Genomic DNA, 23980 nt, shown 5'->3' with positions numbered 1-23980 from the left:
CTCCCCACAGGATGGTCCTGAAGCTGGTCAGACTGTGAAGGTGAGTGCTTATTTTATTATGCAGAGTACCAATTAATAAGAAGCAATTATACAAACGAATAAAACCACTCAGCTGCAGCACATTGCTGCGTTGCTGTTTTATCCTTGAAGCCAAAGGATCCCTCAGTCGTTAGTATCAGTAAATATATTGATTGAAATGGGATGGTACAATATGCTTACATCTCACCTCTTTTACTAAACATTGTCATTTAACGCTACCTCTTGGTCATTACTGTAGCCCGTGAAATCCTTCTATCTTGTATAGTTGTCTTCCAAAAATGTGAAAGGGGTTCTGTTCTCGGCGTTTCAGGTAAGATTTTAAGAGCAGGTAAAAACTCCTCCCATATTAAACCATGAAGGCCCAGGGTTATTCAGAGTTTTGCAGCGTTAATTTAGCGCCAGAAAAATAAACACAAAATGCTGATGCTTCATTTAATGTCTTTATAAACATAATAAGTAAATTTTACAAACCAGTTGTAGATTTCTCCAAAATGGAGCAAACTCAAACAGAAACATGTTGCAAGTAACTTCAGCAGCACGAGCAAAAACATCAGTTTTATTTTAGGTCAGCAGGCAAGCATTATACACAGCAGAGGAGAGAAGCAGTTTCATTTTCAATAGACAGAGTCAGAGCTCCACACAGCTTCAGAGCTTAATATAGAGCCACGCCTAGGCTACTTCTAGTTTCAGTTTCCAGCCTAGGCTGCTTCTAGTTTCAGTTTCCAAAACAGTCCTCATTGGCTGCTTTAGTTGCTATGCCTATTCATTGGCTGACCTTGTTACCATGCTCTATTCCAGTTCATGAATATACTCTGACAAGGTCTTAGCTTGTGGTTGTGGTTGTTGTTTAATTAAAACTGTAGGAAATACCGATTGGGACATACAGAAAAGCCACACACTTTTTCATGGAAACGTTTTGAGCCCGATAATTCATTTTCGATAAGAACTGAACAAGTACCATTGTACATTTTGCACACAAAAATGCAATTCTAACTATTTTCTGCATTTTAATATTATACATTTTTGTGGGAATTAGGTTTTCTCAGGGAGAAAGTCCATTTGTTGCTGTTGCTGCTAAAGTTCAATAATTGGGATTCCACTGACTGAAAATTGCTTAGAGACTTCCATTTGATACAGTTCTAATTTTTCTCCATCCTTGGATCTGTCCATGGTCCTACACTCCATAATGGCAAGCTAGATGCTGTCAGAGAATGAAGTCATCTTTCTTCTTGTCTATGGAGATTCTCAACCATCCAGGTAATGGTTGTCCCAAAGGTATTTTTTCAAGAGGCAATTGGACTTTCTTTGTTTTTCCTTGAAGACTTCTTCTCTTTTGACGGAATTGTCAAGAGTAGAAGGATTTATATTCCTTGCAGTCATCTGATAGATGAGGTGAATAATTTGAGGACCCGTGCTTTAGATTATGAGAGATGTTAACCCATCTTGGTTTTCTATCCCTAACTCCATATATGGGTTTTTGAGAAGTTAAAACTTCATGCCTTTGTAGGATAGCAAGGCTCTTTGCTTAATCAGCCATTCTCCTTTCTAGAGATTACAATTAAATACTGTTGAGGTTTCTACAAGCTGATAGCACTTAGTCAAGTAACTAAAGAAATCTGGGACAAGGTAGCTTTAGCTAAGCTGCTAATAGGAGATCTAAGGGGAATCTGCCCCCATCATTCAGTCAGAGCTGAAGAAGCTTCTTGGATGAGAAGTGAAACATCTTCAAAGAAAAAAACAGAAAGTCCAGTTGCTTCTTGAAAAATCACCTTTGGGTCATTTTCCTTTTCTTAATTCTCATCCAGCAGAGAATGTCTCTAAAAATAGTACTTCTAGGTAGCCAAATTATTTTATCTTTCTTCACTTTGTAAAGATTCTCTCTTTAAAAATGACTTCTGCTTTGCTACATAGATTATGCTTTTCTGAGGTCAGTTTTAAGTGATATCCTTGAAGTCTAATAGATTGAGAAAGATACTTTTATCCATCTCTTGTTACTTCTTCCTCATAGCAAAGTATTTCTACAATTTCTGAGCAAGCTGGACTTTGATTTAATTCACTCACAGACGCCCACTCAGATCAAACATCTTTGTCTTCTGATTGACTGGTTATCAAATGTTTTGCATCTGAATTTATGAGTTACTTCTCTTAGAAGGATTAAGACTGAAATGAGTGAGAGAAAAACTGTGATAGTCATTCTATCTGGCATGCATTTGCGATGATACTCCTTGACTTCTGCATCGAACCACATAACCCCCGATCAGCAACTAATTTGGTTAGTTGGCATAATCAGGCAGTGAATAAGTTCATATTGAATATGACCCATCAGGATTTCTCATCTGAATTACTTCTGATCTTAGCTCTTGCCCCAGCCCCATTCCATTTCCCCTGCTAAGATTCATCATTGATTTGATAGAATGTAATCAATCAACAAATGAATTATAACCTTTTCCAACCGCCTTCCTCAACACAGGAAATTGTACTTTTATTTTTGAGAGACAGTAAGAGGGAAAAATGCCTGTGGAGAAAGATAGTCCCCTCTTCTATATACCAGAGAAGGCCGAGAGTAGCTGCTTCCTCCATATAGAAGAAAGAACTGCTGCTACACCATCATCATCTTCTTTTAATGATTCCATAATCCCTTGCAAGGTAAAGTCTGGACAACTGAATGGAGCTAGCAGAGTGTTTACTGGCCGGATGCCTTTCCTGTCGCCAATGCGGAGTTTTGTTCAGCAGATATATTTTCATTGTGCCCAGAGAGAGAAATATCTGCCTCTACTTAGGATCGAATTTACCGCCTCTGGATTGTGAGGTGAGACCTCCACCGCTAGGCCACTGCACCACTCCTAACTGTTGCTATACCATGCTCAGGTGTAATTCCCAGATGCAGTTTTCTATCCAAAGTGGTCACTTCAATCATGGCAGTCCCAGTCCTTAAGATCATTCAGCCCACTAAAGATCTGAGATAGAAAGGTTTGAGTCTCAGCTCCATCACTGGATTAGATGTGGTCAGAGAATTATGAGAGCTGGGCTTGTCCGCTGCTGCTGACCTGTGCTATGGCCTCCTCTGCTCTGTTTCTTCGTTCTTGTCCCAGCTGCTTTGCAAAACAGTGTACTTGGGTCAATCCTACCAGGTAGACCAGACTAAGAAACCTATGCCATATAGGTCAGAACTCCTTTTATTGCAACAACTACAATAACAGAAACTTGAAGACTAAATGAGCCTTATTTCCCTTCGTGTGAGCTAGCGTGGGGTTTGTCTGAGGCATTTTGTCAGGTTACTTTTTTTGGCCTTGGCTCAAGTCCCTCTTATCTGACTGTTGCCATGGTAGCTATTCTTCCTTCTGTCCTTCAAGGCCATCCCCTCTACCCTTTACAGTCTGATGCACTGGAGGCACCATGGCATTATCTTGACTATTATATAATATTGATGGTGTAAGGATAGGTTGCTGAACATTTAGTTGCTACCTGTGTATTTGGCACAATCACATACAATTTCAGGACCACTGGAGTTATGCCTGACTTTCTGATACTTGGGCATTTTCAGATTCTTTTTTCTGATCCTTTTTCAGTTAAGGACATATGGATAAGGTGGCCATTCCACTGACACAGCAATGATATGATTTTGATCCTGACATTATATGAGTATAAGCTTTCTTAACGGAAGTCCTTGTTAGGCTTGATTCACATAATCTTAACAATTGACAATAGCAAATGAAAGCAATTCTCTTCTTTTCCATTTCATATGTTGACCTTATTTGTGATCTCCTTTTTTATTGCCTCAGAATAGCTCACAAGGCTGGAGGAAGGAGAAAGAAATGAAAAACTAAAAAAGCACTTAGCACATCTCAAGCGAATTGCTGGGTCAGAGATTCAGAAATCTTACTGGGGGACGGGGGTGGGGGGGGAGCCGAGAAGAGATTTTTTAAAATTTCATGGCCCATTTCCAGCTTTTTAATTCATCTTCATTCTGCTTCTCCCTATCCAATGTCACTTCTTGGGCTCACCGTGCCTGCTTCCATGCTCCCATGATATCTGCTATGGCAGAAAGGCAGGATATAAATCACCAACTTTCCACTGTGAATCCCTTTTCTAAAGCAGGAATCTCTATTTTTTTTTTAAAGAGAGAGGCACATTTGAAATGTTGAGATTACAGGCAGACCTCAGTTTACTAGAGCAACTTGGACCAGAATTGTCATTGCTGACAATGTAGTTGTCAGCCCCGGATCCATCTTGATTCGGATTCTGGGCTGCCACAATGGGGGATGGGAAACAGGAGAGCAGTGAAGCGAGTATAGCCACAACATTCTTTTGCCAGAGCTCAAGGACAAGTTGCTGTCATTTGGAGGGAAGTGACTGGAATTTGGTGGCAGTTGAGACAAGGGATTGATTGGTTAATGTGACTGGGGAGCCACTAAATGGAGCACGGTGTGAGTTTTAGCATGGAGGGGGGGAAACGCGGGAATTCAGATTCAGGTTTTCCCCAGATGTGCCAACATGACTTCTCTAATAAATTCTTACTTTGATGGACTTTGTCTCAGAGTTTTGAATTGCCTGGAGGGTTCACTTGGAACGCTGACATTAGTCATAAAATACACGTGACTGCACCACTTAGTTGTCCTAGTTGCTTCAATAAGCAATGCCCTCCACTTCCGATTTCCTTCTGTCTTCCACATTGACTTTACCTGTTGTTGGAAATAAAAGTGCTGGCAGCCAGAATTCCAAGGACTGGTTAAAACTACCACTTGTTCAGCACTATCATCAGTTTGAGCAGTTGCTGAATGATTGGCTGTTAAATGAGGATCACCCATATGTTATGTTCAGTGACAGAACATACATTTATCAAAAGAGGAAATGGTGAGGTTGCTTTTTCCTCTAACCACCCAGGATAATGTTTAGCACCAATTTCCCTTGACCCTTCTGCTAAATAAGGGGTTACACTTCCTAATTAATCTGTGGTTGCTAACAGCCGCTACTGTATCCTGCTCTAAGGATTTATGTATAACTTAAAGAAATTACTGAAAAGCATGTTGGCTTTTCTTTTTTATTAAGAAATCTTAACAAGAATAAATCAGGAGAGGCAGAAGGCTTGCTGGGTCTCCAGGGAAGGTATTGTAGACATTTAGGCTAGATTGAAGGCCACAGTTAAAACCCTAGTTTTAGCACTTACCATAAGTAAACTTTCCCCTTTCCAGTACATTTGGCTTTCCTTAGTGCAGGGCTCTCCAGACTTGGCAACTTTGAGACTTGTGGACTTCAACTGTTGAAGTCCACAGTCTTAAAGTTGCCAAGTTTGGAGACCTCTGCCTTAATGGCATCCTGATGGGGCAGGCAGCAGTAGATCTATATATGTAAGTATTTTCAAGTAACTACTTGGATGAAAAAAAAGAGTAAATCTCTCCCCCTGCTGTGTTCTACAGATACATATTCTTATTTCTTCTTTACCAATAATTTTCTTCATCTTATTCCACAATTTGGAGACAATTTGCAAACTGCCAGGGCTGTGTACAGTTATGATGTGTGTGCTGACTTTCTGGCGCCTTCCCCACATCATAACTGCTTCCACGTTGTTGATATAACGTGCTTATGACCTAGCTTCAAGAGCTTCCATAAGTTAACAGTGAGAGAAGAAAATAGTTGTAGCTTCAGATTAAACTACTAATATTTGTAACTCGGGGTGAGTCCTTGGTCTCCATGAGCTTGATTATTTTTCTTTCAAAGGTTTCACTACCTGACTAGTAATACCATCAGTACAGGGGTGGGCTTCAAAAATTTTAACCTGGTTCTTTGCCTAGTTGCTGCATGGGCGTGGCCATGGTGGGTGTGACCTAGTTCGCTTCCTGCACCGTGGTGGAGGGGCATTTTTGTCCACCATGGGGTCCAGAGGCTTTCCTCAAGCTTCCAGAAGAGTGAGAATGGTCTCCTGGGGCTCCAGATGATCTCTGAAAGTCAGAAATGGTCCCAAGGCTCCAGAGGATCCATTTCCTGGCTTCCCAAACTTCCAGGAGGGCTATTTTTTGCCCTCCCTGAGCCTCCACGTGCACCCTTCCACTTACCTGCATCCAAAACGGGAAGTGTGGGGACTCCTGGGAGGGTAGGGACAGGGTGGGCAGGGCGGGGCGGGGCCAGCCAGGAGTGGGATTTGGGGGTTCTCCAAACTGCACAGAATCTGTCATGCCCCTGTTGGAATCTGATTCCGAGGGAGAGGTGGAACAGCTGACAGGGAGTGGGAGTGTGGCTCTGGTGGCTGTGAAAGAAACTGGGGAAGGGCACAGTCTGGCTGGGCATTCAGAGGAAGACCCAGGCCCACCCCCTCTTCATCCTAGGGCACATAGGGAGGAAAGAAATAAGGGAGCAACGTGGGTTATGGGGGAGAAAAAGGTCCTGATTCCCTTCATTAACTGCAGCTGGGAAAACAGGATAAAGGTGTTTGCACATAGCTCCTTGCTGGAAGCAAAGCATGAATTGTTTTGGTTTGTCAAGTCTTATCTGAGTTCTGGCATCCTCCCAACTGTGTGTGTTTCATTATCTTTTGACGTCTTCAATCCCTTTCCTGCTCTGTCTCGTTAATTGCTGCAGCATGGTTTGTGTTGGTTTTTATTTATAATTTATATGTACTTTGGGTTCCGACGGAATTTCTTCCCTTTAAAAACTGTCCTTGGGAGAGTTTTTTCTCCAGCCGGTGATAACTGGACATTGGGGGGCCAAGTTGGAGGTATTAAAGGGACTTTACCTATTTTTGTGACTTTGTTGCTTTTGTGCCACACCCTGGATCATCGCAGAATCTTAGCTAGGGGCTCTTCCAAACCCCTGCACACTCCCAGCAATCCACCTCTGCATCAGTACTAGGGAGTGGGGTTTGCTCTCTGTTTATATAGAAGTGATTTGCCCTATCAGGGTTGGTGGGAGGGCTCTTGGTGGTTTCTTGATTAGGCTGTGGTTTGCTGTTTGATTGTCTGAGTTGGTAGTTCGATGATTGGGGTGTTGTTTATGACTTGGTTGCTTGTTTAGCATTAATCAAGAACAGTCCCACCAAAACTGACAGGGTATACCACTTCCATATAAAGAGAAAATCCCATTCCCTTCTAACAAGAAAAGAAAATTATCAAACTCAGGCAGCAATAGGGACCCCACAGATAATAGCAAATTCTGATCCCATATCCTTATTGTTGTTAGGCACAGGTAGTGTGGAAATTCTATATAATAGATTCCAGAAATGACATGATTTGCCAGTATGTTTACAAATCCATTCCAGTGGTCGCAGAACAGTATCTGCCATCTGTGAAGTGACCATATCATCTCCTGGGCTGAGATGTACTTCCTTAGCCATTGGCGATTGCTTAAGCATCAGAGTCTCAAATGGTCTCAGTGGAGGGCTGAAGGTCTATGGTCATGAGCTTATCACTCCTTGTGTGATTGACCTAAGCCGATTTAAATGCACAGCTGTCAGTGGTGACCTCTAGGATTACCTGCAAATGTGTTTGTGGGCCAAATGTTACTGCTTTTTCAAAGGGCTCCCCTGATTAGTCATCAGCAAGCATATATCTTGCTTTTAAAGATTAAAGTGAGAATTGATTTTCTATTGTGCAAGAAGCAAAGGCCATGAAATGTATGTGCAGCCAGTGAATTGTAAAACTATGTAGACGTGTTCGGCTTCCCATCCCATTAGCTTAATAAATGTAATGCAGTGACTGTGACCCACCGAAGTTATTACAAACTCTTGGATTTTTAGAAATGACATGCTCGAAAATGTAATTTTAGACATTACATACCTCTCTTTTTTTTTTCCTTGTATTTGGTCACTTTTTTTTTCTTTTTTTCAAAACCGAGAACACCATAATGTGTGGTAATTTATTGCCCTTGCTTAGATGATGCAGCTTTAAAAAAAATGCTAAGTGGGTGTTTTAATAACATTACTTGCATGTCCAGTGCATTTCTGATTCAATTACTGTAATCCCATGCCGTAATAGGATGATAAGGCTGCTAGAGTGGCTGCTGATTCATTGAAACTACCGATCAGATACCTATCCATATGGATGAAATATAATTCAGAAATGTGCTCCCCCCCTGCCATCAAATGTTTTACTTAGAGGGGGTGAGGGGGGGAATGTTTAATGCACGGAAGCATGGCACGGTGGACCCTTGAAAGAAAAACACATATTTGGATAGATAAATTCCTTAAATTAGGTGTCACTGTAGAAGTCAGGGGTTGCTCTGTACATTTGGAGCAATTGGGAGGAACTTCAGAAAGGGAGTGATAGATTCCGCAAAATTAGTTCCTTCCCTCATAGCCATCATTTTGGTTCCTCTTTTTCAGTTTTTTTTTTTTTTTTCGAAGCTCTTCAGTCACTGGGAAACAAATGGTGAGAATAAGGTATGTGTGTAATGGGATTGGTGGTGGAAAACACGACACTTCCTCCCCCTCCACCCTCTACTGTCTCATCTCTTCTCCACATTATTCTGCAACATCTTTCAATTTACCGATCCAGCTTTTCAGAGGATTACAGGGGCATTCAAGACTAATAAGTTCTGGCAGTTCTTTCTTCCAGGAAAAGCTTTCATTGGGTTAGGGGGCTTCCATTGATGGAAAGGGGTCTCTGGATTCCAGTCAATCCTTGAGTGACAGTTGGGCTTTATGTCAGAAGTCAGAGCTGGAAAGACCAATCCTGAAAGCGTACATTAGTGCATGGGTCTTGATCGTGGTTCCGGTTATTTGTTCTTAGATTTTAGAATACTTCCCTCTTTTTTTTGCTACATGCAATCTTGTTTATGCCCGTATTTGGACCTTGGAAATTCTGTATGAATTTTATCCATCTTCACCCTGAAGCGTTTTCACATTAATAACTGCAGTGATGTGTTAAATTTAAATTTACCGACAAAGAAATAAAGGGAGACTAGTCTAGCTATTTCAAGCTGTATCTATATTCACAGCTTGAAATAGCTAGACTAGTCTCCCTTTATTTCTTTGTCAGTAAATTTAAATTTAACACAAAATAGTTTGTGGTGGAAGCAACTGCCTGCTAAGGCTCCTGGATTGGAGCTGAAAGGCGAAAGCAGAAGTAGTATGCTCCGTCAAATATTTGGGTAGACCAGGTTGCAAGTCTCACCAGATTCAGTGTTTTCACTTAACTGCAGTGATGGCTTTTGAAATGGTTCTTCAGCAGCTTGAACTGTCTAGCCAAATTTCTTTGAGGAGGATTCAGTAGATAATATACCTGAAGAGCCTACAGGATGATTTTTGGAGGATGGGTACAATTCTGAAATTTGGCAAATATCAAGAATAGGAATATTGCTCAGGGGACCCGTCAAGAAGAAGAGTCAGATATTTCCTTTTTCTTAATCAAATCTAAGATGGGCTTTGTGCAGATGTTCAGCTGAAAGTTTAGAAAACTGGACTGAAAGGTGGGGTTTGTATTTATCTGTGCTTGAATATAAGCATTGTGTAAGTGTGGTCAGAACCCTGGTTCATTTGGGTCTTGGTCAATTTGGTCAATGTCTGGAATACTCTATCTGACTCTGTGGTTTCTTCCCCAAACCCCAAAAACTTTAACCTTAGACTTTCTACTATTGACCTCACCCCTTTCCTAAGAGGTCTGTAGGGGGCGTGCATAAGCACACCAACGTGCCTGTCCTATTGTTTCTTTTTATTTTTTCTTATATGTATCCATTTCATGTATTCATAACTATGTTTATACTTATACCTGTTATCTTATAATCACTTGAAAAATAAAATAAAATAAATAAATATATGAAAAATTTTACTGGCAATTCTTGACATATAGGTATATATGTGCAGTTTAAAGACCAAATAATATTACTCCAAGTAAAGATGTGGAACTGCTATTATTATGAAGGGTAAGCAGTGCTCATTTATTGATAAAGGAGAATATTTCTAGTTCAGGGCTGAACCACGAGGTCTTCTGTGCTCTCTGAACTTGGTTGTTTTCTTGCAAACCTTTCATTATCCACACTAGGTATTGGTAATCTAAAACACTGATGTTACCTAGTTTGGGTAATAAAATGTCTGCAAGAAAACAACCAAGTTCAAAGAGCACCAAGGATCCCTCAGTCTTTTTTTTAGCAACTGTTTGTAGTTGCTAGTTTAATTTCATCTAGTGACTCTTTGCCGTTGTGATAGTGATAAAAACATAAGTTTGCAACCAATCCTGATATTTATGGCTGTCATAGGTCTGAAAAAGCAAAGGAAAACTGAAGTGAAAGCAGAAAGCATGTTTCATGGGGCAACCATTTTGCTTGATGACCAAGTTGCAAGTTCCAGTTGTGGTTGCTAAATGAGGACTACCTGTATAAAGTTTCAACAATGAGCAGGTAGATCCTGTGGCATTTATTCTGCCCGAGTGACATTGGGGCTACGTATTTGTTTCTGGATTCACTTGATGATATTTATGAGGCTTTAATAGTTCTGTCTGCACTGATGTAAGCAAACCGTCACAGCTGAAGCCATGCTCTCTGATCCACAAGCAAAAGCAATGAGATTTGTGAGTAAGGCTGGACAGCACTTCAGAAACAATTCATAAAGGGTGCTTTGGAGTGTACAAGAGGATGAAGGTAACATCTGCTTGCCACTCTGAAGCAAGCACCCTTGTCTTTTCTCAGCATCATCAAGCTGTCTTTGAAGTTGCCATGTGATCTTAGGGAAAAGTAATGGCCACTTTACAGAGTGGCGAACAGATGCTGTGGTATATTTGAACTTCTGCATGCTGCAGAACCTTTTTGGAATGGAATCCAAAGTACTTCAAGGCTCTGCCGGTGAGTTCCATAGGCTCTTCAGTGGAATTGGAGATTTTTGGAATTACGTCTTGTTGACCTTTAGATGTTCCAGTGCTTTTTTTTCTCTTCATTTTTAATGTATTTTTGCTTAAAGAAGTGTGTATGGGTATTTTGTTTCTCTGTGGCACAAATGATCTTGTCTTACTTTAATGACAGTATATTGTCTTTACTATTTGATTTTGTAATTTATATTGTTTACATTTCCCTTTCGGAAAGTAAGTATGACATAGGTTGTAGTGGCTCAACATGAATATACTGCCAGAGAAATGTAAGCATGCTGTTGGATGATTAGGGGACTGGAGGCTAAAATGTATGAAGAAAGGGTTACAGGAATTGGGTATGACTAGGGTTGGGGACAATGACATGATAGCATTATTCCAATATTTGAGGGGCTCCTACAAAGATGAGGGGGTGAATCTATTTTCCAAAGCAACAAAATGCAAGGTAAACAATAGTTGGGAACTAACTAAGGAGAAAAGCAATCTAGAATTAAGGAGAAATTCCCTAATGGTGAAAGCAATTAACCAATGGAATAGCTTGCCTTCAGAAATTGTGGGTGTGCCATCACTGAAGGCTTTCAAAAAGAGTCTAGCCAACCATTTGCCTGAAATGGTATAGGGGCTCCTCCTTGAGCAGGGGTTTGGACTAGAAGACCAGGTCCCTTCCAACTCTTATTATATGTTCTGTCAGAAGCAGGGCAAACTGACTGTTGTCTATGCATAGCTCATTGGCCAAAGCTTTCTCTTCGGATTGATTTTTAGTCTTTGCTAAAGACCCAAATTTATGCCATGTGATTGATGTGTTTTCCTGAATTGTAAAAGAGCTGAGGACGATGTGCTTATGATAATATAGTACCTATTAGGTAACATGTTGTTAAATATTCTTAAGAGCAGAGATTCTCTTTTCATTCTTGTGTGTTTGTTTTTCCACGGCGATGCTTTTTTAATAGCAAACTGAATCAGTACACTTGACTGGAATATTGGGTGAATCATAACATGTCATAAAAATCTCTACAGAGTCCATTCTCACTTATAGTTTAAAAAAATTCTCACATTCTTTCCTCTCTTTTCCTTTTGTTCATGAGGACTAGAAGTTTCAATGTTCAAATGTAATCCCATCAAGGCACGCTTCAGTTGTATCAGAAGCATTAGTGTCATTAACCAGAATGGTATGTAAATGCAGCTGGGTTTCCAATGAATTTATAAACTCCAACTTTTTGGCTAATAAGGCATGAAAAACAACATTCTGGTTTTCTAAATGAGCAACAAGGCTGCAGCTGGGGGGGAGAGAATAAAATATAACAAAAGTTATGTAAAAGATTTAATCCCTGCAGAACTAGTACTGAGCATTCTCTTCATTCAAACATAAGCACTTAAAAAGAATGAAAATGGTTCAGCATCCAGATCAGAAAATTTCCTGCTAGAGTTGATATGTTACAAGGTAAAAGGGTAGAAACTGCCTATTAGGAGCATCATAATTGCTAATGACCAAAATTAGGATATAATAGTCTCATTTCTAATAGCAAAATATTAAAATATAATCTTCGTCATTAACATTTATTGGGAACGCAAGGCAGTTGCAATGACACCTGCAACAAACCATGATGCTGCCAAATTAGCAACATATGTATGATAATGTCATACAAATAGTGCCCTTGTATTTTTATCATCTGCTTCTCTACAGATCTCTGCAGGCCCATGCTGACTTTGACCGTCATTAAACAATGAAGGGGAGAGACTCCACACATGGGCTATTGTGTGATTCCCCAGGAAGGCAAACTCCTTGACCCCAGCATGTCTGCAAACCTTATAAATGGGCAGCAACAATTCTAGCCTGATTTCTGCCTGCTAATAGTGGTTTCTGAACTAATGAAAGCTTGCTTGCTTCCATAATCCTTGGTTCCTCTTAAGAACTGCAACAGATCCTGGCAAGATGTCTTTTGTTGCACGAACCTGGCATTTGCAACAGGAGATTGCCTAGGGGTTTAATATATTCCTGATTGCAGTGGTATCATAAAAAAAAGGCAACCAGGGCTGCATGGTGTTGTCATTTTCAGAGGCTGTTAAACCAGAGATCCTTTGACTGAGATTTTAATCTTATCGGAAGAACTGGGGGACTTTGTTATGTGCTGTCAAAGAAAGGTGAAGCATTCTCTGAATATTTCAATCATTGTGGGTTTCATGAAAGAAAGATTCTCAGCTGTGGAGAGAAACTGTGGGTTTTTTTTCCTCCTTTCCTTGCTCAAAAAAGTATCTTTCTTATCAAAACAAGGTGGATTTCATGAGGAAAAGTCATCCATATGTAAACAACAATAACAGAAGGAGAAAGTAAGTCCTTTAAGTGATAAACTCAGATGGAAACTTTCATGCTCACATCAAAAGTGATGTGAATGGAAGTTTCAGAAACTTCTCTAATCACTGCAGCTCCCCGCTTCTTCCATTTGGAAAGAGCAGGTAGTTTTTCTCACTGTCCCTAACCCTTGATATTAGGAGCAGCATCAAAAAAAAAAAAAAAAAAGAGAGAGAGAGAGAGAGAGAAGAAGCTTTCTTTGATGGCTGCAGGAGACAAAGCAAAATGAAGAGTATCCAGTGATTGATGGACATGACACTCTTTGATCTGTGAATACCAAGAGCTGCGAGGCACTGATAAATGAAAATGATGGGCTGGATAATGAGGTCTGTTTTAGAAATATCAGAAGCTGATGCTCCCCTGAAGGGAAGGGGGAGAGCAGGCATCCTTTCTATAATTTTCAATGAATTATGACAGGGCTGGAGAGGGGTCATATGTTTTTTTTTTTTTAATCTGCACCAAGGAAAGTCATGACACTTCAGATGTGCGAAGTAATTACAGGTGCCCATATTCTGAACAAGATGTCGAGCAAGCATATTAAAGCTCTTGTGCATGTTGAAGAAGCAACCAATTAATCATAGTTGAAAATCCAGGAAGCAGCCAAACAGCCTTGCAGAATCCCTTGGTGTCAAGGCATGCCAGTGAGCATCTTTCTATTTTTTTAAAGTCCCTAACGTGATTTAGAGCAAGGGTCTCCAAATGTGATAGCTTTGAGACTTGTGGACTTCAACTCCCAGAATTCCTGAGCTGACATGACTGGAGGAGGAATTCTGGGAATTGAAGTCCACAAATCTTAAAGCTGTCACCTTTGCTTTAGAGCAAGGATCGCAAACTTAATCCTATTGTGAGTTGCATCAAGATTTTGTTTGCCCTTGAGGGCCCAGAGTGGTATGGCCTGGTCATTGCAGCTGACTGAGTGGGTGTGGCTGGGCTGGGGCCTTGGCAACCTGGGCCAATCCTTGCTGGCTCTGGAACAGCCCTGCAGGACAACTCTGGGCCTATCATGGGCCAGATCCAGGCCTGCAGGCCGTGTGTTTGACAATACCTGCTTTAGAGTACTGATAGAAGAGAATATTTGTAGCTCAGAGTTGAGTTACAATCAACGCCCAGAGATTAACACCAAGATAAATACTAGGCCAACAAACAATCAGTAAACAATACCCTTATCAAGTGGGGATCGGAAACTGTAACTGAGACAAACAAACTAACAGTAAACAACAGCCTAATCAAGAAACCGCCATGTAGAAAACAACCCTCTCACCAATACTGACAGAACAAGCCACCATATATAAACAGAGAGCAAACTCCTCCCTCCTGGCGCTGATTGTGTTATCTAGTTGGGTAATGAAATGTCTGCAAACAAAAAACAAAAAAAACCAAGCTCAGAGTGCACCAAGGACCTCACATGCTTTATAGTATTTCTTGTAAAGTTGCTTAAGTTCATGTTGGAATGCCTATTATTCACTTAATCACTCCATACAAATCTCTGTATGGATCACATTCTACCTTAAGCCCGCAGATTTAAAATCCTCATTAAAAACATCAACCCAGCCAAAATTACAAAGATATACACTCTCAAGATGTTGGTCTGCATCCTGAATTGTTAAGATCTTTTTAACCTAGTTTCCAAATATGGTCATTTTTTCTCAGTAACAATTCTTATAAGTAAAAACTGGAGTTTACTGTTTTTCTTACGCATAAATCTTTTATCAGAATGAATTTTCTAAGCTAGAGACTTATTTCAATCAATGGCAGTTTTTTCAATAGTCTTCCCCTAGTTTAAGCTGTTATGATGTATCATCCAATAGCTCATAAGATTCTTCCATTATTTTTTGGCATTTATTTCTAAGTTTCTTAGCCAGCTCTCATTAGTAGAAATAAGGAAAAATTCAAAGCAAACTAAGAAAATGCAAGTTCCTTAATTTAAAGATAGATAAATGTATCCATAGCTCTTTGACATTCTTTTTTTTTTACTGATTCACATATGTACCATGCAGAAATATCTCCCCAATTAAAATAGGGTTCCTATAGTGATCATTGTTGGATTTGTTTTGCACACACTCGGATCAGAGCAATTCCATGATCCACACAAGGCAATGTTTTTTATTTATGAAAATGCTCCCTTGGCGTAAGAGACATTTATTGGCATCCAGGAAGCATAATATCACCATACCTTCCAAACTAGGGGCTGAGAAAGAGGAATTTGAAGAGAGATTCTGAAGGGGATAACTTCATGGAGGGAATTAGTAAATGTCTCTATATGTTTGTAAACAAGCATGAAGATATATTTTCCCACATTCCTACAGCTTCTTTGTGTGCTTTAATAAGTATGCTGCTTAGCAAAGATGAAAAAGAGAAATGAACCTCTATAAAAATGGAAATGGTTCTCTCTAAAGAGCTTCTGAATATCTCATCTCCTCTATTCTGGCTTTCTCTCCAATTACAGTCTCTCTCTCTCTCTCTCTCTCTCTCTCTCTCTTCGTCCCCCTCCCCCCAATCAATCAATCAATTTTTGTTTCAGGATTTATTTTCTCCTCACATTTTTCTACATGTGACAAAGCATATGTTTGCAGCTGGACAAAATACTATGTGAGGAACAAATTTCTGACAAATCTTCCAAGTTGAAAGAAACAGATTTTGCAAATGACAGCTTGTTCATCACCCAAATGCTGGCAGTCTGTAGGGACACACACACACCACACACTCCACACTCGAGAGGTGTGATGTTTTTGCAGGAAACACAACAGACTGTTGCCTTTAGGAACTGGTGAAGAAACCAGATTTGGAGGAAAGCAGAGCCAAGGTTAGCCATTTGGTTGTTCGCTTTTGCCTTTTTCTGGCTCACCACTCAAATGCCAGAAATGTCTCCTTTGATCCTCAGTAGATGTCTTTTATTCCTGCTGTAGCTCCAGGAAAACATATAGTTGAAATGGGGTGTAGGGTATCCAGAAAATCCCAGAAGTCAATCCTCTTTCTTGGATGACCAAAAGGCTTAAGTGGAGAGTTGGATCCCAGCACAATGCTAACCTTGATCCTAAGGTGTTTTCTGAAATTTCTGGGGATGGTGGTGATGAAGAGGATGAGGATGATATATAGATGATGAAGAGAAGGACTGGGGTGACATGATAGCAGTCTTCAAACATCTAAGGAGCTGTCACAAAGAGGGGGGTCGACTTATTCTCCAAAGCACCTGAAGGCAGGACAAGAAGTAACAGATGGAAACTTATGAAGGAGAGATCCAACCTAGAAATTTCCAACAGTGAGAACAATCAATCAGTGGGATGCCTTGCCTCCAGATTACAGCGGTGGGATTCTTTTTTTTTTTTACTACCGGTTCTATGGGCGTGGCTTGGTGGGGTGTGGCAGGGGAAGGATACTGTAAAATCTCCAGTCAGAGGTGGTATTTGCTGGTTCTACGAACTACTCAAAATTTCCACCACTGGTTTTCCAGAACCGGTCAAAACCTGCTGAATACCACTGCTGCTCCATCACCACATGCTTTTAAGAAGAGATTGGACAGCCATTTGTCTGCCATGGTATAGTTATCCTGCTTGAGCAGGGGATTGGAGTAGAAGACCTCCAAGATCACTTCCAACTCTGTCATTCTGTTATATTTAGGCACCATCCATTACACTAGCCAAGTGAAGAAAATCTAACCAATAGTTAGGGATACCATGCACTGAGCAATATGCTATGCTTTGGGGGACTCTGTTCCAGGTCTGTGGTTTATCCTCTGATGCAGTGTTTCTCAACCCAGGAACCTTGTATGTGGACTTGAACTCTCAGATTTCCCTCTCAGATGGGAACTCTCAGAATCACTGCTTCGACGGCTATTTCACCAGGCTTCATTCTGGGTTCGAAAAAAAATACGAACCAAGAATAACCATGTATGTGTGGCTGACAACTTGTGTAACTATGGAAGCTTCTCATCACATGCCCACAGATTTCTCTCTACTTTCCCACTTTGGGCTCGCTTGTCTGTTTTAAATGACAGCTTTCAAATACTTATACTGACATAATCATATGGGACTTCTCGTTTTTACAGCCCAACCTAAAACATCTGTCCCTGTACACTTGCTGCCAAGTCCTATCAAGTTTTTTGCATGTTCTGCTCGCATACTGCTTGGTGTGGACCATTTATAGTATTTGGCATTTTGGCATGTCTTGGGAGAATTAGGCTACTCTTTACTAAAACTTCTCAGATCCCAGCTGTTCATCTTATAAAGACAGATCCTGTCAGGCAGCTAATAATTAATTTAAATTCAGCAATGAGTACACTTGTTGGGAATGTAGCATCCTGGAAAAAACTTCTATCTGTATGGTTGCAAATAGTCAGCACGGATTCGATGGTACATAATCATCAGTCAACCAATCATAAAACTTTAAGATAAAGTCGACAGCAAATAATCACCAGGCAGGAGGAGACAATCAGTGGAATTGTATTTTCAAATTGGTCTTCTGTAAAATTATCTGAGAAAAGTTTGTTCTCAGAATGGAAGACAATTAAGCAAATGTTTTCCATTTTTAGTGGGGATGGAGACTCTGCCAGCCCAGGTTTACATATGCATCCTCTTCTTCCAATGTCCTTCTCTGGCCGTTGCAGCTGAACATTAATGTGCTGTTGTATTTTGGAAGGAAACTTGTTAAAACTGCAACCTGCCAACTCTAACATAGGCTTCACATTAAAAATTATCTTAAGTTGAGTTTCACTTCTGATGATTTGCTACATATGTTTAAGTAGTTTTGTTGGCAACAATATGAATGTGTTTGTCACTACCACCTTCTGGGAAGTTTTAACTTCTCAGTCTACCCTATCACCTTTAATTCCTGATGGTCAGTCACTAGCCGGGTCTTCAACCTTGCTTATTTTTGAGATATCAATAAAGGCCTATTGGTACTGCCACGAGCTAGGCAAGATAGGCTTAATTTAACATAGTTTTTTAAAATCAAGATAGCTGTCAAAACTCTTCCATTAAGAACACCCCCAGTTTATATTATTATCTTCTAAAGATTTAAGCTACCTTAAAGCTAGCTTTGAGCAACCAAATGGTCCCACCTCTGATTTTTAGCATCAAAACCAGGAAAGAATTGACTCTTCGTGTGACATGTTTTTCTTGTAATAATTAGTGATGGTGAACCATTCGGGCTTGGCATATCAAAAATTTAGGAAATGTCTCACTTGACTCTGCTGGTCTCTCCCTCCCTCCCTCTCCCCCCCTCTCTCACACACACTAATTCCCTACCTAACCCCCATCTAGACCATCCTGAACAGCAGCACCCAAGGCTGAACCTAAAATGGAGGCCTGTGCCTTGACTTCGGTCCAAATGCCACCACTACCCACTCAAAAAGTACACTTTGCACCCTTCCCCAAGGTGTGATTGCCCCATAGCCCCATGCTCCCTGGGAGCTGCTGCATACCACCTACCTTCAGGCAGGGTTTTCTTTTGATTGACAGGCTCTGCGGCCAATCCGAGGTTGGTCTAGGTTGCACGAGGCCTTCTTTCTTCGAACAGCCTCAGACAATGCTCTTCTGCAACCAGGCAGAAGCATGTCTCATTCCTGTGTGATTTTTATTTTTTATTTTATTTATTTTTATATATTTCGATTTGTCAATCGCTTACAAGATAATAGATATAAGTATATACATAGTTATGAATACATGGAATGGATACATATAAGAAAAATAAAAGAAACAATAGGACAGGGACAGTAGGCACGTTGGTGCGCTTATGCACTCCCCCTACAGACCTCTTAGGAAAGGGGTGAGGTCAATAGTAGACAGTCTAAGGTTAAAGTTTTGGGGGTGTGGGGAAGAAATCACAGAGTCAGATAGAGTATTCCAGACATTGACCACTCTGTTACAGATACAGATAATCAGAGTTGGAAGGGACCTTGTAGGTCATCTAGTCCAACCCCACACCCAAGCGGGAGACCCGACACCATTTCTGACAAATGACAGCCCAATCTCTTCTTGAAAGTCTCAAGTGATGACGCTCCCACAACTTCCGAGGGCAAGCTATTCCATTGCTTGATTGTTCTCACTGTCAGAAAGTTTCTCCTTGTTTCCAGGTTAAATCTCTCCTTGTTCAGTTTCCATCCATTATTCCTTGTCTGGCCTATAGGCACTTTAGAAAATAGCTTGACCCCTTTCTCTCTGTGGCAGCCCCTCAAATATTGGAAGACTGCTATCATGTCTCCCCTGGTCCTTCTCTCCACTAGGCTAGCCAAGCCCAGTTCCTGCAACTGTTTGTTGTATGCTTTAGCCTCCAGTCCCCTAATCATCCTGGTTGCTCTTCTCTGTACTTTTTTTAGAGTCTCAACATCTTTTTTATAATGTGGTGACCAAAACTGGATGCAGGACTCTTGGTGGGGTCTTACTAAGGCTTTATAGAGTGGTATTAATACTTCCCTTAATCTTGACTGTATCCCTCTGTTAATACAACTTAGGATTGCATTAGCTTTTTTGGCTGCTGCTGCACACTGCTGGCTTATATTTAGCTGGTTGTCCACTAAGACTCCAAGATCCCTCTCACAGTTCTTGCTATTGAGCCTGGTTTCACCCAGTCTATATGTGTACTTTGGGTTTTTCTTGCCTAAATGTAGGACTTTACTTTTCTCTATATTGAATTTCATTTTATTAGATATGGCCCAGTGTTCTAGTCTGTCAAGATCCATCTGGATCTTGAACCTATCTTCTTGGGTATTAGCTATTCCTGCCAGCTTAGTATCATCTGCAAATTTGGTAAGTTCTCCTTCTATTCCCTCATCTAAGTCTTTAATGAAGATATTGAAGAGTACTGGGCTTAAGACAGAACCTTGTGGCACCCCACTGCTTACTTCCCTCCCTGTAGACTTAGACCCATTAAGGACTACTCGTTGAGTATGGTTTGCCAGCCAGTTGCGAGTCCATCTAATGGTGGTGCTATCTATTCCACTTTTTTCTAGCTTACTAAGAAGTAGGTTGTGGTCTACTTTATTGAATGACTTGCTGAAATCTAAATATATTATGTCCACAGTATTTTGCTGGTCTACTAATTTAGTCACTGTGTTGAAGAATGAAATAAGATTGGTTTGGCATGATCTGTTTTTAACAAACCCGTGCTGACTGCTAGTTATTACTTTACTTGTTTCTAGATGTTGGCAGGTCTGTTTTTTTATTATCTTTTCCAGTATCTTCCCAGGTATTGATGATTGGTCTATAGTTTCCTGGGTCTGTTCTTTTTCCTTTTTTGAAGATGGGAACCACATCATCTCTTTTCCAATCCTTTGGTAGTTCCCCAGTGCTCCAGGATTTTTGAAAGTTATGGTGCAGTGGTTCTGAGATGACCGCTGCCAGCTCCTTTAAAACTCTGGGATGTAATCCATCAGGCCCCAGTGATTTGTTTTCATCAAGATCAGAAAGGTGTTCTCTTAGTATTTTTTTGCTGATTTTAACTTTTATTTCTGGTCTGTCTTTTACAGTTCTGTTTTTGGTGGGTTGAGCTATAGTTTCTTTTTGCGTGAAGACAGAGGCAAAGAATGAGTTAAGCAGTTCTACTTTTTGTCTGTTGCCTGTTACATCCTTGCCATCTTCTCTCTTTGGTGGACCGACTGTTTCCTTGATTTTTTTCTTGTTATTTATATGTTGGAAGAAACTTTTTTTTTATTGCCTTTGACTTTTGTTGCAAGTCTTTGTTCATTCTGAGCCTTTGTTATCTTGACTTTGTCTTTGCAGATTCTGGCTATCTGCTGATATTCTGCCTTAGTTGTATGTCCTTCTTTCCATTTTTTGTACTTGTCCTTTTTTTCATTCAATTTGCCAGAGAGATCTTTGTGCATGCCCCCTACAGACCTCTTAGGAAAGGGGTGAGGTCAATAGTAGACAGTCTAAGGTTAAAGTTTTTAGGGTCTGGGGGGAAAAAAACCACAGAGTCAGGTAGAGTATTCCAGACATTGACCACTCTTTTGCTGAAGTAGTATTTCTGGCAATCTAGTTTGGTGTGGTTAACCTTGAGTTGGTATCTATTGTGTGCTCCTGTGTTGTTATGGTTGAAGCTGAAGTATTCCTTGACAGGTAAGTCATTGCAATGTATGATTTTATATACCATACTTAGATCAGACCGAAGGCGGCGTAATTCAAGATTTTCTAGGTCTAGAATTTCAAGTCTGGTGGCATAAGGTATTCTTCAATGAGTAGAGGAGTAGAGAACTCTTCTTGTGAAATATTGCTGGACTTTCTCAACTGTGCTAATATCAGATACGTAATGTGGGTTCCAGACTGATGAGCTGTATTCAAATATTGGTCTAGCAAATGTTTTGTATGGTCTAGTTAGTAGTGTGATATTACCAGAGAAAAAGCTACATAGGATTAGGTTAACAACTCTTAATGCCTTTTTGGCTATGTAGTTACAATGGGCTCTAGCACTTATATCATTAGAGATGAGTACTCCAAGGTCCTTGACAGAGCTTGGATCATCAATAACGTCTTGGCTATTCAGCTTGTATTTTATTTTCTGATATATTTTTTTGCCAATATGTAAGACAGAGCATTTAATTGTTGAGATTTGAAGTTGCCATTTGTTTGACCATTCTGATATGTAGTAAAGATCTTTTTGAAGGGTAGCAGTATTGTCTGTGGTATTGAACAGCTTTACATCATCAGTGAAGAGAACGCAGTTGCTCTTAATATGATAACAGAGGTCATTTATGTAGAGTATGAAGAGAGTTGGTCCTAGAACTGTCTTGTGGGACACCACTGTTGACAGGTACAGAATTTGATAGGACACTCCCAATTTTGACCATTTGTTCTCTGTTTGACAGGAATGCTTCTATCCAGTTATGCAGGTGTCCAGAGATACCACAAGATTTTAGTTTTAGGAGTAGTTTGTCGTGTACCACTGAATCAAAGGCTTTACAGAAGTCTATGCAGATTGATATCAGAGACTCTGGAGGTCACACCAGAGCATGACCCTCTAATGTACTAATGTAATATCTAGAGCAGAGGTTCCCAACCTGGGGTGCTCGCACCCCCTGGGGGTGCGAGACGATATTCCAGGGGGTGCGAGAAAAGTCCAGGTAAATAATAGGTTATTGGCTATATGTTGGCATTTTTATTTAATTTATTTAATTAAATTATTTATTTTATTTAATTAAATATCAGGGGGTGCGAGGTTCGAGTGAAATTTCTTTAGGGGTGCGGGGCGTAAAAAAGGTTGGGAACCACTAGACTAGAGGGTCTGGAGGCTGCATGAGAGCACATCCCATTCTCACACAACCTCTGCAGCCTCTGAAAATTAGGGAAGAACAGGGCACGCATTTGGGAATAGTTGTTGGTGTTAGTGAATGGTGGCATGTCACCCAAAATGTTCTTGTTGTAAGTTCACCATGACTGTACTTGATCTTCTAGAACACTGAAGGAACTTTATGGTGCAGGAAACAATTTGCATCTGTCTGATTTGCTTTAGATCTCTTCTTGTATACTTCCTTGCGGAGATGTTATATAACTTTTTAAAATAGTCAATAATGTGGGGGAAAAAAATCTAGCCTACTTATATAACAAAAGTACCACCCTTCTTTTATTCTGCAATAATCTTGTCCTAGCTATCAGAACTGCAGTTTAACGAATGTGGCCGTTCTTTTCATAAAATGATATGATTATTGCTTTTCACTGTGGAGAGGGTTTTTTTTTCCTTCATCAAAGAAAAAAAATACAAACCGCTGTTTTGTTAAAATTCAGGCTAACCTGAAGCCTATTGCAACTTATAAATCATTGAAAAAACACTAGATGTGAATTAAGGAGAAGTAATTGCTCTGAATTTTGCAGATCGGATGAACGCTGGCGAAAACATTAAATGGATTTTGCTTGCTGCTCGAAGCCAAGTGCAGGTCTAATATCTACCCCGTGTTGTTCAACTATGAAGCCTGTGGGAAGAAACTCTTTTCCACCTCAGGGCACTGCCTTGATGTAGCTATCAACCCAATACAAGTGCCTGAATGAATGAATTTATTATGGTGGTGCAGTGGTTAGAGTGCAATACTGCAGGCTACTTCTTCTGACTGTTGGCTGTCTGCAATTTGACAGTTCATATCCCACCAGGTTCAAGGTTGACTCAGATAACAGATAATCAGAGTTGGAAAAGATCTTGTAGGTAATCTAGTCCAACCCCCTGCCCAAGCAGGAGACCCTCACCATTTCTGACAGGTGGGAGTCCAATCTCTTCTTGAAAGTCTCAAGTGATGGCGCTCCCACAACTACTGAGGGCAAAGCTGTTCTATTGATTGATTGTTCTCACTGTCAGAAAGTTTCTCGTTATTTCCAGGTTAGATTGCTCCTTGTTTAGTTTCCATCCACTCTTCCTTGTCTGGCCTTTGGGTGCTTTAGACAATAGCTTGATCCTCTTCCTCTCTGCAACAGCCCCTCAAATATTGGAACACTGCTATCATGCCTCCCCTGGTCCTTCTCTTCATTTATATTTTACATTTGGCAATATCAGCAATTGATACATTCAGTCTTGGCACACCTTTAGAAACTATATCTCTATAAATCTGTCTGTCTGCCTGTCTAATCTATCTATCTTTAAGTTGCTGAAACAAACAAGAATTTCCTAAGTTCATTTAGTGACGGTTCAAAGTTATAAGGTCACTGAAAATGACTTATGACCATTTTTCACACTGACAACCAACATGGCATCCACATGGTCATGTGATCAAAATTCAGGCTGACTCATATTTATGGCGGTTGCAGTGTCCAGGAATCATATGATTTTTATCTTTTGCGACTTCTGACAAGCAGAGTCGATGGGGAAACCGGTTTCTCTTAACAAC

The 23980-nt window shown here is 40.4% G+C and overlaps 1 protein-coding gene across 3 annotated transcripts in view; it reads left to right on the top strand.

The window, feature by feature from the left end:
* FHIT (fragile histidine triad diadenosine triphosphatase) overlaps nt 1-23980 on the top strand; it is a 927448-nt gene that overhangs the window by 642171 nt on the left and 261297 nt on the right. For all 3 annotated transcript variants that reach the window (XM_026721738.2, XM_087923572.1, XM_087923571.1), the window contains one exon: nt 11-40. In XM_026721738.2, the coding sequence (XP_026577523.1) occupies nt 11-40 (30 nt within the window). The remainder of the gene's footprint in view (nt 1-10; nt 41-23980) is intronic.

The sequence above is a fragment of the Pseudonaja textilis genome, chromosome 2 (genome assembly GCF_049901715.1).
Source record: "Pseudonaja textilis isolate UNSWEBS1 chromosome 2, rPseTex1.2, whole genome shotgun sequence".
Lineage (NCBI taxonomy): Eukaryota > Metazoa > Chordata > Lepidosauria > Squamata > Elapidae > Pseudonaja > Pseudonaja textilis.
This window is presented reverse-complemented; position numbering and strand designations above follow the sequence as displayed.